The following is a 15,755-nucleotide window of genomic DNA, read 5'->3' on the forward strand; positions in this document are numbered from 1 at the left end:
ATATGTTTAAAGTGCAAAAGGATAGGTTTAACTTCTAAAACCTTTAGGAGGAGAACGATATAGTCAGAGGCACACACCCGTTAGGATGCTGTCCCAACATTTTTGTCATAGGGACACCACATTCATATCATCTACAGAGAGTGGCTGAGTGCCCGTTATCTGCTGGGCAGGGTTCATCTAGGCTTTGAGGATACAGAGCAAAGCGAACAGACAAAATACTGTCCTCATGAAGTGTCCCTCGGATTGTTAAAACCTGACTTAGCATTTCAAAACTAGAAGAACTTACCTCAATACAGGCAGCAAGAAAGTCTAAGACACAAGAAGTTTTCCTATTTAAGGTCATCTAAGAGTAACTAGATCCTGGTTAGTACCATGGGGTTCTCACTGTCTGGCACAATCACTCAGAAAGCCCTTTGGCCTTTTTCCAGTCCCGTAACATTTCCTTACCTGTATTTGAGCTCTTCACCTGACAAGTAGAAGTGTTCATACAGCGAGTGGGCCTCATCCCCTTCCCAGTCCGTAAGGCGTATTTTAAGCATGTAGCGCTTCTGATTGGTCACTTGCGAAACAAACTCATTTCCCAGCCAGTGTTCGCCTGAAGGGTTCCCAAAACCCTGTAATCCAAGTGGTAAATTCAGTCACCGCGTTTATCTCTCTCCATGCTTTTGGAATCAGCAGTCCATCCATTTGGTATGGAGCAGCTATCAGATATCTGGCAGAAATTCCTTCCTGTACTGTGCAACTTTGGGGTCTTCCGTATAAGAAAGCAGATCTTTAAAAGGTCAGTTTTAAGAAACTAAGCTGTCACTGGGAGAAAGTGAGTGTTAGGATAATTAGAACAACTTGGGAAGCCACCAACAGAAACAATTGGAAACCCCATCTTAAATTAATCAGACATATAAAATCCATCTGCTTAAGGTAACCCCTTATCATCACTCGTTATCACTGTTATTGCAAACACAGCGAAGGTTGTAGGAATGTAAAGCCCTGATAAACAGCTGGCTTACCCACAAGTGCTGAACCTGACCTTGAAAATAAGCCTGGTGCTCGCATGCCTTAGTTTTGATACACAGGTGATGTTACACTGGCAGGACCATTCTTTAACGGGGAGACTGAAACGCCAGTTTAAAAGAACCCTCTGGTTAAAAGAAAAAAAGTTGTGCTAAATCATTGGCTAGTTTTGGATTTGGATCTGGAGAAGATTCTGCAGATCTTGAAAGTTACTTTTCACAAAGAAAATTATTTTCAGATGGTTTAGTGAATATTCATACCACTTTATATTCTTTCCAAGTCCTCTGAAAATCGACACTGCCATCTCCACGTCGCTGAATAACGGTCCACCCACCTCCAGCGGTTTCCATGTCACAGTAAGCCTGCCAACGGGAAAGGCACAGTTACTGCATGGGGACATCAGTGACTTCGATTTTCCCCTAAATAGGACACGCGAGATGCACACAGACCTATAATAAGACGTGCGCTCATAGGGTTCTTTGGGGTAAATCTCTGTGGTCTTTCCAAGAAACAGATGGTTTTAAATTAATTGAAAACCATGAATTTAAAATGATGATGAAAAATAAACAGGAATATAAGACGGTGTGTTGATGAAAATATGATTTTCTTGTCATCGTCTGCTCTAGGCTTAAGACCCACCCCAGTAGCTGACCCAAAAATCGCGGTCCCTTAGAGAGTCAGTGTGAAGGGGACATCTTGGCAGCTTGGCCCCACACCTCTCACCTCCAACCTGTACAAGTCCATCGACTCGTGGTCACAGCCCTGAAAACCTTTCTGATAGTGGCCAGTCCCTACCCACTCTGCGGGGAGGGATGGAAAAGGGGTCCTCGTGCCTTGTAGGGTTTCCAGGACTCCGCTTGTAGTGTGCCGTGGGGCAGTGAGGCTTCCCGCCTGTGGGGTACAGGGCAGGTTTCTCCGCTCCTCCCACAGGACCAGGGACCCAGGCCCTGCCTGCCGGGTGCGACCTCAGCTCTGCCCCACGGTCAGGCTTCTGGCTTCTTCACCCTTTGCTCACTCACTGCCCCTGGTGTTTCTCTCCCCAGCTCTTTATTTCTGCTTTCAAGCTGGCTCGGTGGGTTTAAACTTTGTTCCGAACACAGAATTCTTTCTTGGGCTAAGAGCATGTATGCTCAATTTCAGCTCAGCTGGAGTTTTATTATGAAATTAAAAACCCCTGAAAATAAGATTACATAAATAGTTTTAAATAATGAGATTAGAGTAGAACGAAAACGCTCTCCAGAACTTGAAGATGAACTTCCCTACAGCATGCAAGGTGGTAACTGTGAACGTTAAGGGTCAAAATCAATTAGAAATATTCTTCCTTTGTTCTTTTCCATGGTCCTTTCGGGAATAACGCAGAACATTTTGGCAGAGTAAGACCAGAGGTGAACTACTCTGCATTTGTGAGTTAAAATCCTAAAGAATAAGGGCTAAGAGAGAACCGAGCGGGCACCTAGACCTGCTGTCCCCTTCTAATCCACTCGCCTGCTGTCTCATTGTCAAGGGGATAGAAAACCGCTGTCAGAACCAGCCCTGTTCTCCAGCACATTCCTCTCCACCTCCCCCGTCTCCCCGGCCCGATAATCCTCATGTTTGGGAACATGTTCCGTTAAAGAAAATTACATTTATTAAGAATAAGATGCTTTCCCCATTTTAAGTTAATCACATATAAAATTGATCTGCTTAAGGTAACCCCTCATCACCCTGTAGTGATACTACCATTATCATTAGTTATCGTATTGTCACGCACCACTCTGTCCGCAGCCCTGCGCTAGGCACACAGTATCAACCCACAGCAGCTATCATTCTACATTTTAAAGGAGAAGAGTCTGAGTAAAGTTAGGTTCCTTTGATCCGTCGTCGTTCAGCTATTGAGTGGAATATAGGATTTGAATAAACTCTGTTTGATCCCTAACTCCGTAATGTTTTCCCACTACACTCAGCTGCCAGAAACAGAAACTTGGCCCTTTTGTTAATTGGCCAAAAGTCCCTCCACACAGCTCCAAGTTGGAATCGGTTCACGAAGAATACTCTCATTTGCCTGTGGTCCACAGAATGGTCAGTACTGCTCATGTCCATCAATATGTCTTCTAAAAACATCCATTTAGTAAACTAGCTGAGGAAGCTACCTTGGTTTGAGAAGCTGTGTTTGTGCAAAAAAAGTGCAACTCCCCTGCATCCTATAATGGCATCTGGTGGGGGGGGACCGGTAAGGTTCCTATTGAGCTTATCGAAGAATAAGGGATTCTGTGACATCAAAGTCACCGTTATGAAGTTACTGCTGTTTAAGTCAGAGTTCATCTCGTTATAGAAATCGGAGTCAACACTCTGCAATGGCTGAGGGTCCCCGCTCGTGTGCGAATGATCGGAGCCATACCATTCTCCAACTCCATTAGGGACAATGAGATGATGATTGCAACATTTTCTTAATATCACTTTGTCCAGATTTTTTTTTTTTTAAAGAACAGCGTTTATGAAAACCGCAGTATTATGGTTAATTGGGTCATGAAACTTGCAGAGAAAGAGAGTGTTCAGATAGAGTTAGCCACATAGCCAGAAGGCAGTGAGTGGAAATGATGACGCTCATATCAGGGCTGGAACAGCAGAGGCCCTTAGAAAATGCCCACGACCTCAGTGCTCCAATGCCAGCCGCCCGGAGGGCAGGTAGGCGTGTGGTCAGCGCACCATTGCATGGTTCAGGGGCCTGGCGTCTTGCTCTAAGGCTTGATGTGTCTTAGCAAGTAATGCTCGATTTTTAATGGTTTTGCTTCAGCTCTGAGGCCAGGGTGAGTGCCCGATGAAACACAAAGATAAACATCAGGGGACCGGTATCCCGTGAAATTAGAGAGGGAAACTCTTATGTCTCTCACTAGCAGAAACATACACCAGCACTTCCCATAAATGGCATCTTTTCAGTGTCTATCTTGTACAAAAACCTAATAAAGTTTTCAAAAGGAAAGTCGATATGTTTAGGCCCTTTTGGAAAAGATCTCCCAAAGATCTAGTGGACGTTCTTCTCTTGAATTAGATGAAACCAGGGTACCCTGCCATGCAGAGAAGTGGTCTGCCAATCTTGGGGGCAGTCACAATAACAACTGTTTATCAAATGGATGGTAAGTACCAAGTCCTGTCCTGGATGGTGCCCCTCCGTTGTCACGTCGAATCTGCTCTTTAAGACTGGGGGGCATTACGGCGTGTCACGTTGCAGATTAGGAAACTGAGGGCACAGACCGGTTAAATGACTTGAAATTGGCAAAGCCAGAATTTAAACCCAAGTCTATCTGACTTCCTCTCCCAAGATCAGACTGTGAAGATGGCGTCTGAAGTCTGGAAAGCAATCTAGAGGTGACTTCATCTGGACCATTTATTTAGAGATGAGAAAACTGACGTTTGAAAGATTGTTGTTCCCTGCTGCGTGCGTGAGTAATTTTTACTGCGAATGTTAAAAGCAATGTAAATCCTAACGTTGCTCCCATGACCTGAGACTCCTATCATCCCAGAGTCCTCTGTATTTTCATCTTCCTGCAGAACATTTCAGTAGGGCCACTGAGCTGATCCAACGCCTGGGATGGGGACATGGCATGAGTCAGGAAAACATGGATACAGCAGCAGGATGGGACTGCACAGCTCGCCACTGCCCTGGGATTGTATCAGTAGCGTTCACATTTTGCCCCTGTTCTCTGTTCTCCTCATGTCACTCTTGGCCCTGCTGTCTCTGTGCGAAGGAGAGACCTACACCTGGTAACAGACAACAGCATACAAAGAACTGTCATGAAAACCATATTGCAAAGGGAGTTGAAAGGGTTAGCACAGAGTCTATTCATTACTTTTTCATCTACAACAGACAGTTTGGGGTTTTTTTCTCCCCCTAACGCACTGCTTCTAGGACGCTAGGGACATTAAGTGATTTTCAAGGTTGATTTAACGCAGCATGAATAAATTAGATTTCTTTGGAAAGTATAATCTTGAGTAACACAATATTTGTCTTTTAAGTTCATAATCATGGTACATGTTGCTATGTCTTTAAACCCTTAATGCTTTTATTTTTAAAGTGTTTTGCTTTATTATTCTGCTGAGAATAATGCCAAATCAAGGAGATATTTCCAGGAGTCTCTAAAATGTCCGTTTTGATACAGTATCAGGTGCCTTTTTCTGTGTTTATATTCAGTGTGCAGCTGCTTTTACAGTTAGATGCCAACTTATTTACAGACATTTACCACATACAGTCATCCAGTGCTTACGTAACTAATTCTCACGTAATATTATTCCACCTTATCAAACCTCTAAGTGAAGCCACCTTGAAGTATCCCCTGGGGAAGTATTTTTTTTTTGGCTGTCACACCTCTGAGAGCGCCCTGAGGAGCCCTGCGCGCTCAGCGCTGCGGACTAGCCGCCCCCACCGCAGGCTCCCCGCCCGCACAGCATGGAGCCTACGCCTTGAAGAAGCCCCCGCTTGGTGTCTTTCAAGCGTCCCCGCCTCCGTTACACGGGGTAAGAAGAGCCCAGCCTAGCCGTCGTCGGGGTGCAGCCTGCGGGCGCCTGGGGGTCCTTAGAGCCTTCCACAAGGTGGAAGCTGTTTCCATAGTAACAGCACGCCGTTCTCGCCGGTCAGTGTGTTGGCGTTCCGGTCAGTGTGTTGGCGTTTGCACTGATGGTCCAAAAGCCAGCTCCACTTTGACAAAGCAGGGGAAAGCGTTCCTCCCGTTAACCCCCTACTGCTGCGTGCAGGTGTCTTTCCTGCTGTGTGGAAACGTGTGCAAACCACCTGTGCCCTCAAAGCCCCGTGGTCGCCTCAAGTCTCGAGGACTGTTGCACCCTGTGCTCTAGGGTGGAATACCACTGTCACTTGACATAACGATTGAAGGACAAACTGTGGTTACTCAAACTCCGGGATTGCAAGATACGTGCTTTAACGTTGGTGAAATGGGCCTCCCATTTGAAGGGAGACTCCTGGCAGCCCGCGCGGTTAGGCCGCTGCGAGGAGCGTGTCCGTGAGACAGAATGAGGTGCTCCCGCGTCGGCGACGCGCAGAGCCTGGACGTGGAGCCCGGGCCACAGCGCAGGCCGGGGGCACCCGGGGGCCGTGTGCTGCTCTGCTTGGAGGGCAGCCGGGCAGCAGCCGGGCGCGTGGACTGTGCACGGTGCCCCCGCGTCCGCAGCCGGTGCGCCTTACCTTCACCTCCTCCGTGGAGTTGGGGAACCGCAGCGTGTAGAGGCCGCTGGTGGTGAGGCCTGACTTGAAGGCTTCCGCGCAGTCTCGGAAGATGATCGGTTCTTCCTTAGTCACCAAGGAGCTTTTAGCTGCGTTTAGAAAACAGGAAGGCGTTGAAACGGAGTTCATGAAAAGTAAAAGGCGATTATTTCGAGATGCACTCATGTGGCGCGCTGCCTTACATTTGAATCCTTACGGGAAATAAACAAGGAGAGGCTGGCTTTTTATCCTTGCCAAAAAGTTACCTGTTCAGCCTGTTTTGTATTAATCCTGAAAGGTGGTTTTGTTACCAGTAATCCATCATCAGCTACATTAATGCAAGTACTTTCCAATCAGCTCTAATAAACTAGCACTTTAAAAAAAATCTTCCATCTTGAATAGAATTAGATAAAGTTATTGCAGAAGAATAAAAAAAGAACGGACCTAAAAACAGCGTCACCTCGGCAGTGGCTGCAGTGCTTAGCGCGTTAGCCATTGTCCTGTCGAGGCCGTGGCTGTATTTTTCCCTTTCTTTTTATATGTCTGAGGCCAGGTCGTTATACATTTCTTTAGACTATTAGATGAAGACATTTGGTATTTGGATTCTAGCAACTATCCCATAATAGTTTGTATTAAAGTGGAACCTGACATTTATGTATCCATGTCTTTGAAATTCTTCATCTAAATCTAAAAATTCTAGGACTCTGAAATTCTTTCAGGATTCAATATTGAGACTTCCCAATCCTGTTTGTGTGTGTGCACATTCCTGCGTGTGTGTGTGTGTGTGTGTGTGTGTGTGTCCTTCCCAGTATTCATCTGTATTTCATTCAGACACCTGCCCACCACAGGTCCCTGGATGGGCAAGTGTGGGTGTCACAGGTGGTGGGGGAGGTGAAAGCCTCTTCTGCTTCTGCTCTCTGCTCACTTTTCCTGCCAGGATCTGAGCTACGTGATTCTCTCTACTTCGGCACATCAGAGCTAACACCTCACACTGTCTTGGTCCCACCGTGTTATGTCAGATGATTGTCTTTATTTTTCTTTGGAGCTAAAAAGAATATGCTTTGTCCAAATTATAAGAGTGAAACTCTAGTTGGAAGGCGCATATGGCAAACTGGCAACCCGGTGTGAAACCTGCCACTTAGCATCAGGATTGTGCTACTGTTTTTCTTTGTTTGTTTCCTTGTTTACGTAGAAACCTTGTTTAAGTGTTTCTATTAAAATTGGGATAACTGCATGACAAGGAAAGTGTAAGAACACATTTCTTGTGGAGTGATGACTATCTCAACATGATTCATGTGGAAAGTGTATCTGTGTCAAAGGATACAAGTTGAAAGGATATTATGAGATGAACCACAGTAAGAACTAGATCTAATTTGTTTAAGGAAAAAACTTAAATACAAATGCCACAACAATCGCATGTCACATCTCTAATGACCAAAGATGCAGCCCTCCTTCCATCCAACATAAGCAAAGTGGAAACAAAATAGTAACAGAGCAAAACACATTTAAGGACGTGGTAGAGAAGGGAGCCAGCATTCCTCGCATGCCAACTTTATGCCAGTTTCTGCAAGGAGTATTTCATTTAATCTTCACAAAATCCTGTGGGTCCAAGATTGTTTTTCCCACGTAAGAAATGAACATGCCCAGCCTCGTGGATCCATTTAATGATGGAGTTACCTCAACGGAGGCTCTTGATGCCCATGAATCAAAAGTATGTTTGGGGTGTTTGGCCTCCTAATAATTAATTAGTATCAATATATGTCCCTCCTTGGGCCGGCCGAGTGGCGCGATGGTTAAGAACTGGCTTGGGACGCCAGAGGGCCCGGTTCGGATCCCACATATGAGGGCCAGTGACACTGCCCTCTACAGCTAAGATGCTGAACAACAGCTCAACCTGGAGCTGGGCTGCCGTGAGTTGCCAGCGACGGTGTAGGCTGCAGTCCCTGTGGCAGTGGGTTGCCATGGGCTACCGTGTGTAGCCAGCAGCCAGCGTGAGCGGCCAGCAGCCGCAGTGAACGGCCGTCCAGAAGCCGGCGACTGATCTGCCTTGCCAGAGAAGAGCGCAACGATGGTGCCAACTTGGGCCAGTGAAGCAATGTCCTCCACAACTACAGTGAAGAGCAAAAGGACAGCAACTTGTCTGTTCCCCTTCCCCGATTCCCCAGCGCTGTTCCCATTCCCCAATTCCCCCAATAAAAATCTTTAAAAAAAAAAAAATATATATATATATATATATATATACACACACACACACACACACATATATATATATATATATATATATATATATATATATAATATATGTCCCTCCTCCCCTTCCGTTCCTCCTTTGTTCTTAACCGGTTTTGTATCAAGACCCTATAAAGCTTTCATATCAAAGATGTAAGAGAAATAGTGCCTTTTTCTGAAAGACGAGGGTTATTCTTTTTGTAGAATTTTGGGTTTCAGTGACTGTACATAAGGTGATAGGCAAAGTGCACTTACAGCCCGACGTGGACATCATGGTCAGTAAGTTGTGCACGGTCTCCATCAGGTCATGCTGCTGCTTCTGGAGGGCTGAGTTGTTCACTGTGGCCGTCACCAGTTGCTTCTCTAGCTCTTCAATGATGGAATTTTGCTTGGATACTAACACCTGCAGCTGGTCTTTCTCTTCTTTTATGGACTGAAGCTGAACGACGTGCTTGTCTTCCATGTCTAGGACTTTCTTTTCTAGGAAACTTGTAAAGGGAGATGGTCATTAGTTGGTGAAGGGTGTTCTGGATACCCTCAAGGCCAAGGGCTTTATACACATCCAATCAGCCTCATAATCCTATGCAATCATTTACACGGCCGTGGGTTTCTGCTTCTCCAAGGCCCTCTGTGAAGATGTCAGAGGAGTTACAAAGAAGCAAGAGGCTGCCACAGCCCTGAAGAAGCCCTGAAATTTGCCTACGGTAGATAGGTAGTTATGACATAGATGGGATGTGGATACGAGGAGAAACGTCCCCATTGAGAACGTATGGTTCTCACATGGAGTGAGTCTGAAGACCAGGCTTCACTGAAGAGGACTGTGATCATGAGAAGGTGCCCTTGGCGTTGGGAGCACGTGTGGGCGAGTGGAAAGAGCCCAGGTCCAAGCACCTCCCCTCACGTCACCGCCTGTGTTACCTGGGCAGGCTGCCTGCTCTGTGGATTCTGGTGTGTATCTAGCTAGGTGAATATCTACCTATAGAAATAAACCTCCAGCTAAAATGAAGGCATTGGATTAGATGATCTCCAAGGAACCTTTTAGTTCAAATAATCTAAGTCTCATAGGCCTTTTGGGGAGCAGTGACATTTTCTGAATATTTAACCCTGTGAACAGCATTACTTAGCTAAGGAACTGACTACCCATTAAAGGTCTTACCTTGAAGTGTTAACATTCAGTATTAATAGCTATTAGAAATTCAGTTGCAGCTTTTAAATTTATCCTGGCCCAATGGCCATTGTAAATCCGTATAGGACAGTGAGTATACTGTCAATCTACCAAGTCAGTAAATAATCAATTACTGTGATGCAGCCATTTATATCTGACTGTCATCAGTTTTACCAAAGCCACTTTCAACTGTCGTCTTCATATTTTTCTCGATATCTGCTACCTCGTTTTTTTAAGTTGTATATCACTTTCATTAATTTAAAAACCAAGGTGACTTACCATAAGCAGAAGGTAACCTAAAAATAAAGGTATATTCTGTTTTCTACCTAAAATCATTTCTAGTACTGTGAGAATCCAGGTAATGTGCTTTGGAAATACTCCTGCAATACCTGACCTAAACAACCCACATCAAATACATGGGGCATTTTTAAATCATGAATCTAGACTGCCTTTAAAATGTTACTGCTGAAATTTGTTATCCAACTACCTTTTGTTGTCTTTAATATTCTCTGAGGAGGCATCAAAGAAAGATGCGACAGTCACGTGACCCAGTGAACACTCAGAGAGAGAGACTTTTTTTTTTAAACTTTGTTTTTATCCTCACCAAATTATACCAGTATAGCTGTAGAGGGCAGTCACTCCCTGATCTAAAAAATTTCATCTTAACGCGGAATACAGTGTGAACTAGAGAGTCCAGCCCAGCCTCGGGTCTCCCAAATGACACCAGCTCTGAGAGGAGCACATGAAACAAGCACAGAAGCACAGACCACTGGCGTCGAAGCTCAGATTCTAGAGCAAGTTTGCAAAATGCAGATCGGGATCCGTGACTGGCTTGTGAAATCAACTTAGTGCGTTGCAGTTAGTGTTTCTTTAATGAAAGGAAATTAAACACAGTCGACCTTTGAACAACATGGATTTGAACTGTGGATTCACTTATACACGGATTTTTTCCATAAATACCTGTATGTTTCCCACAGTGTTTGGGAGTCTGTGCTGCAGCGGGCTGGCCGCACGCACCGATCTGCTCCATTTTACACAGGGGACTTGAGCAGCAGTGGCTTTGGGTAGCTGCAGGGAGTCAGGGAACCAATCTCCCACAGATACTGGGGGCAGTTAAGCTCTTCGGGAATCAAAAGTTAATACTCGGATTTTCCCCTCTTTGGGGATCCTGCACCCCTAACCCCTGAGTTGTTCAAGGGTCGGATGTAAATGGAATGGAACAGATGTGAATAGTGTAAATTCATAGCAAGAACTTTGCACAAAGCAACAAGCACCATGGTCCATAGTGCGAGGTGGTGGGGAAAGCAAGTGGCGAGGGGAAGGCCTGCATTGTTGGAAGTTCGGCGCATTAGCATCTTGTTCGGTTTTCTGATACAAGGTGATCAATTTGATCATCACCATAGAAGTTGGACTCAGGTACAGCATAACTGTAAACAAATATAACTCATCAGAAGTGTGGGGAACTATCCTGTGTTGGCAGAAATATCCAGGCTGAATCAGGAGCTTTGGTTGCCTCTCTCAGGAGGGGACAGTGGCAGTGGCAGCACCTTCCAATAACAATAATCACTCTACCAGTAATCACAGTTTAATTTAACTGGTACAAGTAGCCCCTAAATTAATCGTTTATTTTTAGAAAAAGAATAAGATGAAAAAAGACCCACAGTAACTTGCAACTTCAGCTGGTGAATCTAAGAGTGCTGTGACAGTTTTCGGAAAAACGGTGACCCTGATAAGCCCTTTGCCTTTGTTTGACACTATCCCATGACAAAAGCAATTGCACTTTGGGAGAATTATAGAAGATAATTTAAAATACAGTTAGTCAAATGGGCAACACATTCACACAATTTTATAATGATGTTCTTGCCAAGGAAATCTTAATCTAGTCCAGGTTTATGGCACCTGAAAACAGCATGTCAAACTGATCGAAAGATTTAAAATCATCAGCACAATTTTCTTATTTTTACTTCTTTACCATTGTTGATGAAAAAAAAATTTTATTGTTGTCATTTCAATACATGTTTGTTACGAGAGAGTATTGTTTCTGCAGCTGCTAAAAAGAGGTTCTTCCTGCAGGTACAGATTAGTTACGTGTGGTTTTTATGACAAGTCAGCTGATAGAAGCTGTACCTTTCAGTGTCTGTACTATGGCAGGTCCTTCTGAAACAGTTCTTAGTTCCAGGCTGAGCTGGAAATTTGCAGTCCAGAGTATAAAGTCACGTAACATTTTAGTTTGTGAGTTGTGTTTGACAAGGAGCTTTTATGAAGAAAATGCGATGTTTAAATTTTATTCATACAGAAGTGGATTCAAATTATTGGAAAAGTACATTATTGGTCAGTGTAGATTAAATTGGGGGAAATGTGTAGCATTTAAGTTGAAAAAAATGTGAAGGAGCATATAAGGAAGAATAACCAGGAAATACAGGAAGCTTCAGTGTGGGCGGAAGCACTATTTTAGACATTGTAAAGCTTTAACATACAAAGAAATTTCACCAAATCATGGATGAGGAAAAAAATTTAGTGAAAAGTCATTGATTGTATTTTAAAGCGATTCAAGCTGACTGTAGATAACCAAGTTAGCTTGTAGTCAGTGAAAATACCAAGCAGTGTGTCTGAACTCGGGAATACGATTCACAGTTTTCAAGGCCAAGAGCAATATGATTTGACAAATATTTACAAAGATGATACTTGGGTAACATACCTGACTTATTTAACTGAGAATGTTAGCATTGTAGCGTACTAAACTACATAGCTAAAGAGGGAACAGTGTTTAATACTGGGGCGTGTTCAACAAGCCAGAGATATCCTAAGTTTCTTCCAGGCATTACAGGCAAGTGACAAAAGTAGGCAGCCAGCGCCCATGTGTCCCCAACACGACTGTAGCGTATTGAAGAATGCATCATTAAATAAGACCATTTTAGCAAAATCACATTTGAGATATTGTTATAGCTCACTTACTGGTCTCAAACTTTTATTACTATGCAGAAGAGAAAAATTGAAACATTGAACAAAAATATTTGGATTAAAAATGTATTTGTATTTTGGAGCCCTAAATTAAGAATGAGTTAAAATTGGTGCCCAAACAGAAAGAATTCTTTCAGTTTAGTACTTGATTAGCAGAAAAGAATGATTACAAGACAGTAAGCTTAATGTCATTTTTGCTTAAGAGTAAAGAATTATTTAACTGAAATTATTTAAATGTGAAATAGAAAGAGTATGTTGTTGTTTGACTGTTCTCCATGTCATATATACATGTCCTGATTAGAAATAAGGAAATAGCACCCCAGGGATGTGAAGACAGTTATCTTTGCATGGCCTCAATGGGAATAAACCTATGAAGACAATCCCTATCGATCAGCCGTAAGTTTTGTTTTCATATTGGTTTTCTTGGGACTATTCTACATTTCATTTAAATATTATTATCATGACATTTAATATTAACTTTTGTTTTTACTTTATCCTGTGTTTTAGGAGTAAATATTGAATGATGAAGCAGACATTGGTTTACAATATAAGTGTAATTTTCCTGCTCTAGGTCGTTTTGCATTGGAAAAAAACAAGTTCCCAGAGGCAAAGAAAGTTGGTAAAGTTAATAATATTAAAATGCTTAGGCTGGTGTAACTTCTACTCCACACCAGGGCGGTATTTTTTCATAGATTAACTTACCCGATATTGAGGCACAGATAGAGGATGGTTACCGTAAGTGAATCTTTCAGGGACCAGAGAATGAAAACCAGAATTGAGGACCGTGTTAGCAGGGCCATGCTGGTTCAGTATTTTTCTCCAAACCCTCTCCCTGCCACCTCTCACAAAGTTTCTGATCCTGGAGCTGTACTTTAAGAAATCTGGCATTTTGGAAGCCATGCTTACAATTGATAGTCATGAAATAGGCTTTTGTATCTAGAAAGTGTGCAATACTGGATTATAAATTTTTTTCTTCTTTCATTACCTGTTCTTATCTTGCAGTTTGTTTATTTCACTGGTCTGATCCAAAATCTGTTTTTCCAATTTGTTTGTAGAAAGGGAATGTTCCAGAAGCTGCAGTTCGAGTCTTGTTGTCTGATTTAATACCTAAATGTAACAAAATATTTATCACTTTTAACATTAGACATAACTTTCTTTTAATTAAGTTACCTAAATTATAGGAAAACATAACTAAGCATTATGTATTTACCCAAGTATCTTATTTTGGCACATTTTTCATTAGCAGAAAAGTCTTGATTTCCTGGATTATATCAGAGTGTGTTTAAATGTTTTTTTTCACCATGTCTTTATTTTGGAAAGTGTTTAAGAGGTATGGACAATGGTGTTTGTGTCAAGTAATACAGTGTCTTTTTCCGCCATGTTTTGTCCTATCTTTACATGTAATGAGATGTGGGTGTGTAAAATGGTCATATTTAACGTATCAGAAATTGTCAATAAATGCACAAAGGTTCTGCCTCAGCTCAAAACAGAATGTTGTTCTCATATTGTTTGTCAGCAGACGACATGGTCAGAAGTCACACACTTCTATAAAAACAGCTCATTTTTAGCCTTGCATTTCCTAGTTTGTACTCACCTGTTTAGCCTCTTACTTATTTGTCTTTTCCATTTCTCTTTTTCCTATTGTGAACATCCTATCGGCCATCTAGGAAGCCGTCACATGTCAGGGTGATGTAGGAGCTCAGTTATGCCACGAGGGCCTATCTGACACATGCCATGTGCAGTGTTGCTGTTCCCATTGTGTTCCAACAGCTCTGGGACACATTCTTTCACGTTTGGCTGCCTTGTAGCAGGAAGAAGCCATTACTCACATCCTCTGTGGCATGGTTATTCAGGATGTGATGTCACGCGTAAGTGCGAGGCAGAACTGTTGCCCAGGAATAAGGGTCCTTGAGAGAAGCATTGTTTGCTCCGGGTCTGCCATTCATAAAAGGCCTGGCCTGGCCCCACCGTGCCGGTTCGGGACAGTCCAGTCCTTAGTCATAGCTGGATGAGTTCACGCTGTGAACACATTCCTGTGGGTGAATAAAGTCACTGGCCAAAGAAGGGCTGCGTTCTAACAGTAACACCTGGAATAGCGATTTGGACTCCCTCTTTGGGCCCAGACATTCTGTGTTGGCTATTGCTAAAGGGAGCTGGGAACTTGGGGCTTCCGTTTAATTCCTGGGGCTATAAAATGAGCACAGTGGGGGAGAGGTGGGAGGGTGGCTCATCGGCCCTGACTGGCCCAGGACCAGTCGCACTGTCTGTCCATCACTTTTCTGAAGACCTCCAGTTGCAGGCGACTGTCCCAAGTTACTGAAGTCAGGCGGTTGTCTGTTGTCTGTTGTCTCCCGGATCTCAGACCTCCAGCCATTGTCCAGTTTAATAGTCTCTGACAGGCTAGAAGAAGCTTGCTTCTAATCAGGAATTTTTATGTTTGGATTTAAACCTATTTAGTGTCGTTACTGCTCTGCAAATGCCTTAAGTAGATTGGGCATGTAATTTGGTCCCTTGATACCCTTGTTTAGATTCAGCCATTTTAATGTGTTTCATTGGACATTATAGGCTGCTTTCTTTCCAGCCATCTTCCCGTTTGCCTGTTATGCTACACCATATGATACCTAGGTTCACAATAGCTTTTTTTAAAATCATGTGACCCAACCAAAATCTCATTAAATGCTAGTAAGTCTGACTTAACACAGGATGTAGGGGAGGTTTTCATCATTGCTCTGCATCTTATACTTCTTTATTACTGTTATCTGAAAATATAAGAAATATTATACTTCTGGGACATTTTTGGATGAGCCTGTTGCCCACCAGTTTTACTATTAAAAGGTGGAAATGTCATTTAATCATTACTAATTTTCATAATTGACTATCGCTATACTGATACACATACTTTAAATTTTTTGTATCTTTTCATTTTTAGCTTTTATTACCTCTCAGGATTTTCAGTACCTTGTGATCCATTGTGTAAAATGTTTATATTTTTCCTAAACTGTACCATCTCTATGTGGTCTTACAATAGTTGGATGGTTTATGGTTTTTCCCACCTCCTGGCTCATGTCTGGTATTACTTGGTCCTTTTAGCTGAAGTAGTGAATCAGAATAATATGTCATGGGAATTGTTTACAAGTAAATCAATCAATCTCTTCTCTCTCTCTCTCTCTCTCTCTCTCTCTCTCTCTCTCTCTCTCT

At 43.0% G+C, this 15,755-nt stretch overlaps 2 protein-coding genes across 2 annotated transcripts in view; one reads left to right on the forward strand and one right to left on the reverse strand.

The window, feature by feature from the left end:
• Positions 1 to 15,755, forward strand: part of MCPH1 (microcephalin 1) — a 222,558-nt gene that overhangs the window by 108,406 nt on the left and 98,397 nt on the right. The gene's annotated exons all lie outside the window — the stretch shown is intronic.
• Positions 1 to 15,755, reverse strand: part of ANGPT2 (angiopoietin 2) — a 54,675-nt gene that overhangs the window by 10,332 nt on the left and 28,588 nt on the right. Inside the window, exons 3-7 of the mRNA XM_019652698.1 lie at positions 13,543 to 13,664; positions 8,687 to 8,919; positions 6,185 to 6,312; positions 1,272 to 1,373; positions 448 to 614 (exon numbers count right to left, since the gene is read on the reverse strand). Of these exons, the coding sequence (XP_019508243.1) occupies positions 448 to 614; positions 1,272 to 1,373; positions 6,185 to 6,312; positions 8,687 to 8,919; positions 13,543 to 13,664 (752 nt within the window). The remainder of the gene's footprint in view (positions 1 to 447; positions 615 to 1,271; positions 1,374 to 6,184; positions 6,313 to 8,686; positions 8,920 to 13,542; positions 13,665 to 15,755) is intronic.

This window comes from Hipposideros armiger, unplaced genomic scaffold (genome assembly GCF_001890085.2).
Source record: "Hipposideros armiger isolate ML-2016 unplaced genomic scaffold, ASM189008v1 scaffold_185, whole genome shotgun sequence".
Lineage (NCBI taxonomy): Eukaryota > Metazoa > Chordata > Mammalia > Chiroptera > Hipposideridae > Hipposideros > Hipposideros armiger.